The sequence below is a fragment of the Mus caroli genome, chromosome 9 (genome assembly GCF_900094665.2).
Source record: "Mus caroli chromosome 9, CAROLI_EIJ_v1.1, whole genome shotgun sequence".
Classification (NCBI taxonomy): domain Eukaryota; kingdom Metazoa; phylum Chordata; class Mammalia; order Rodentia; family Muridae; genus Mus; species Mus caroli.
The window spans coordinates 69,613,357-69,615,367 of NC_034578.1; the positions used below are offsets into that span (position 1 = coordinate 69,613,357).

General features: G+C 41.0%; 1 protein-coding gene across 3 annotated transcripts in view; it reads right to left on the bottom strand.

Annotated features, from left to right (window-relative positions):
* The window catches only part of Tex9 (testis expressed 9), a 56,135-nt gene that overhangs the window by 28,663 nt on the left and 25,461 nt on the right, over window positions 1-2,011 (bottom strand). For all 3 annotated transcript variants that reach the window (XM_021172496.1, XM_029481054.1, XM_021172495.1), the window contains exon 5: window positions 792-871. In XM_021172496.1, the coding sequence (XP_021028155.1) occupies window positions 792-871 (80 nt within the window). The remainder of the gene's footprint in view (window positions 1-791; window positions 872-2,011) is intronic.

The window sequence follows — 2,011 nt, forward strand, 5'->3', positions numbered from 1 at the left end:
CAGGCGGATTTCTGAGTTCGAGGCCAGCCTGGTCTACAAAGTGAGTTCCAGGACAGCCAGGGCTACACAGAGAAACCCTGTCTCGAAAAAACAAAAACAAAAACAAAAAATCCTGTAGACTCAGTTGTGAAATGTGGTGTTCACTGGAACCAAGAAGAGAATTCCACTGAACGGAAACTACAGGTGTGGCTAAAATTTCATTGTGTAATGCTTAAAACAGCTGTGAGTTATCAAGAGACAAAGTGACAAAGTCACGGCATGGGCTGTTTGGGGCCATCACTGCCTCTCCTTCAATAAGACTATACAATTTTACTTACATATAACTCACATTCTGCTAAATGTATTACAAATATTTTATGGTTGCCTAGTTTCTTGATGCACTAAAAATGCACAAGAAGTCAAAAAATAACATGTGTGTATCTATACTAATTTATCATTACCTGATCTTCACACATAACTTTAAAAGAAAGGAAGTAGAGTGTGTGAGAAAGGGCCTGTGAAGGGGCTGTGCTGTGAACCCCAGGGAAACTTCTTTGTTTGACCTTTGCCTATCGCTGACCTTCCCTAAGCTACAGTTCTTCAAATGAAGGCAGTAACATCTACTTTAAAACAATACCTAGAGTTACAAGAGATAAAACAGGTGAAGAGCGTGCCTTGAATCTAACTTATAAAGCCCAACATATATATTATACTCTTCTTTGAATTATTAACATTTTCAAAAAGATTTTATACATTAAAGATTTACAAGGACCACTGAAAGAAAGCCATAACTGAGAATTGAAGTTACGTACCTCGAACTGTAACCATCTTCCTCTTTGCATGATGTAGTTAGTGCGGAAAAAGGCCTGGCTCGCACTTCTTGCTGCTCTCTCTAGTTAAACAAGATAAACCATGAATGCTCACAACAACACTGACAGGACTGAGTTTACCTCCCTCTGAACACTCATCATTCCAGAACTGCCCAGGCCTCGACAGTGTCAGGAATGCTGTGCTATCACAAGTGAGTGTTGACTGCTACCGTTTCACTCCTCTTTCATTCATTCCAGCTTATGAAACTCTCTGGAGATAAAAGCATGAGTGGTAAGGCTGCCGCAGCCATTAGACCCTGTGAAATCCGTGTGAAGCTGGGGAGCGGAAACTTCTGGTGAGGAGCCAGTAAGCAACAAAGCAGTAAATGCACACTGAAGATGGCAGACGTTCCGTTCAGTGAGCTTCTGGGAATAGCAAGCAGCCTCCCCCTCCCCAGCCCCCCTCAGTTTTTTAGACTGTTATTTCTGGGTGGACATGGAGGGTCTTGGTAGGGAACTCCTTAAGCATATAGAAAATGCACCTCTCGTTCTACTGTGACATGCTGTTCTTCTGGGAAAATGTTTCCCTCTGTTCAAATACAAAACTGTAAGTTAAAATTAAAGTAGTTCCAGTAAAATACTTAATTACAAATGCCAACTAGCATTGCTGAGATTATTATCTATTAAGTGAAATGTTATAGATGCTATATTTCTTAATCCTCAACTAATAAATAATGATGGATTTATATGAAGCATCAAAATAAAATATTGACAGTGGGGCTGGCAAGATGGCTCAGTGGTTAAGAGCACCGACTGCTCTTCTGAAGGTCCCGAGTTCAAATCCCAGAAACCACACGGTGGCTCACAACCATCTGTAATGAGATCTGACGCCCTCTTCTGGTGCGTCTGAAAACAGCTACAGTGTACTTACATATAATAAATAAATAAATCTTAAAAAAAAAATTGACAGTGAAGAATGGCTCAGCTACGAACAGCAGCTAGAACACATTAGAACTCTATGGTACTTCTATTTTGGTACTGGAAAAGATTACTGCATGTCTTAGTCAGGGTTTCTATTCCTGCACAAACATCATGACCAAGAAGCAAGTTGGGGAGGAAAGGGTTTATTTGGCTTACACTTCCATGCTGCTGTTCATCACCAAAGGAAGTCAGGACTGGAACTCAAGCAGGTCAGAAAGCAGGAGCTGATGCAGAGGCCATGG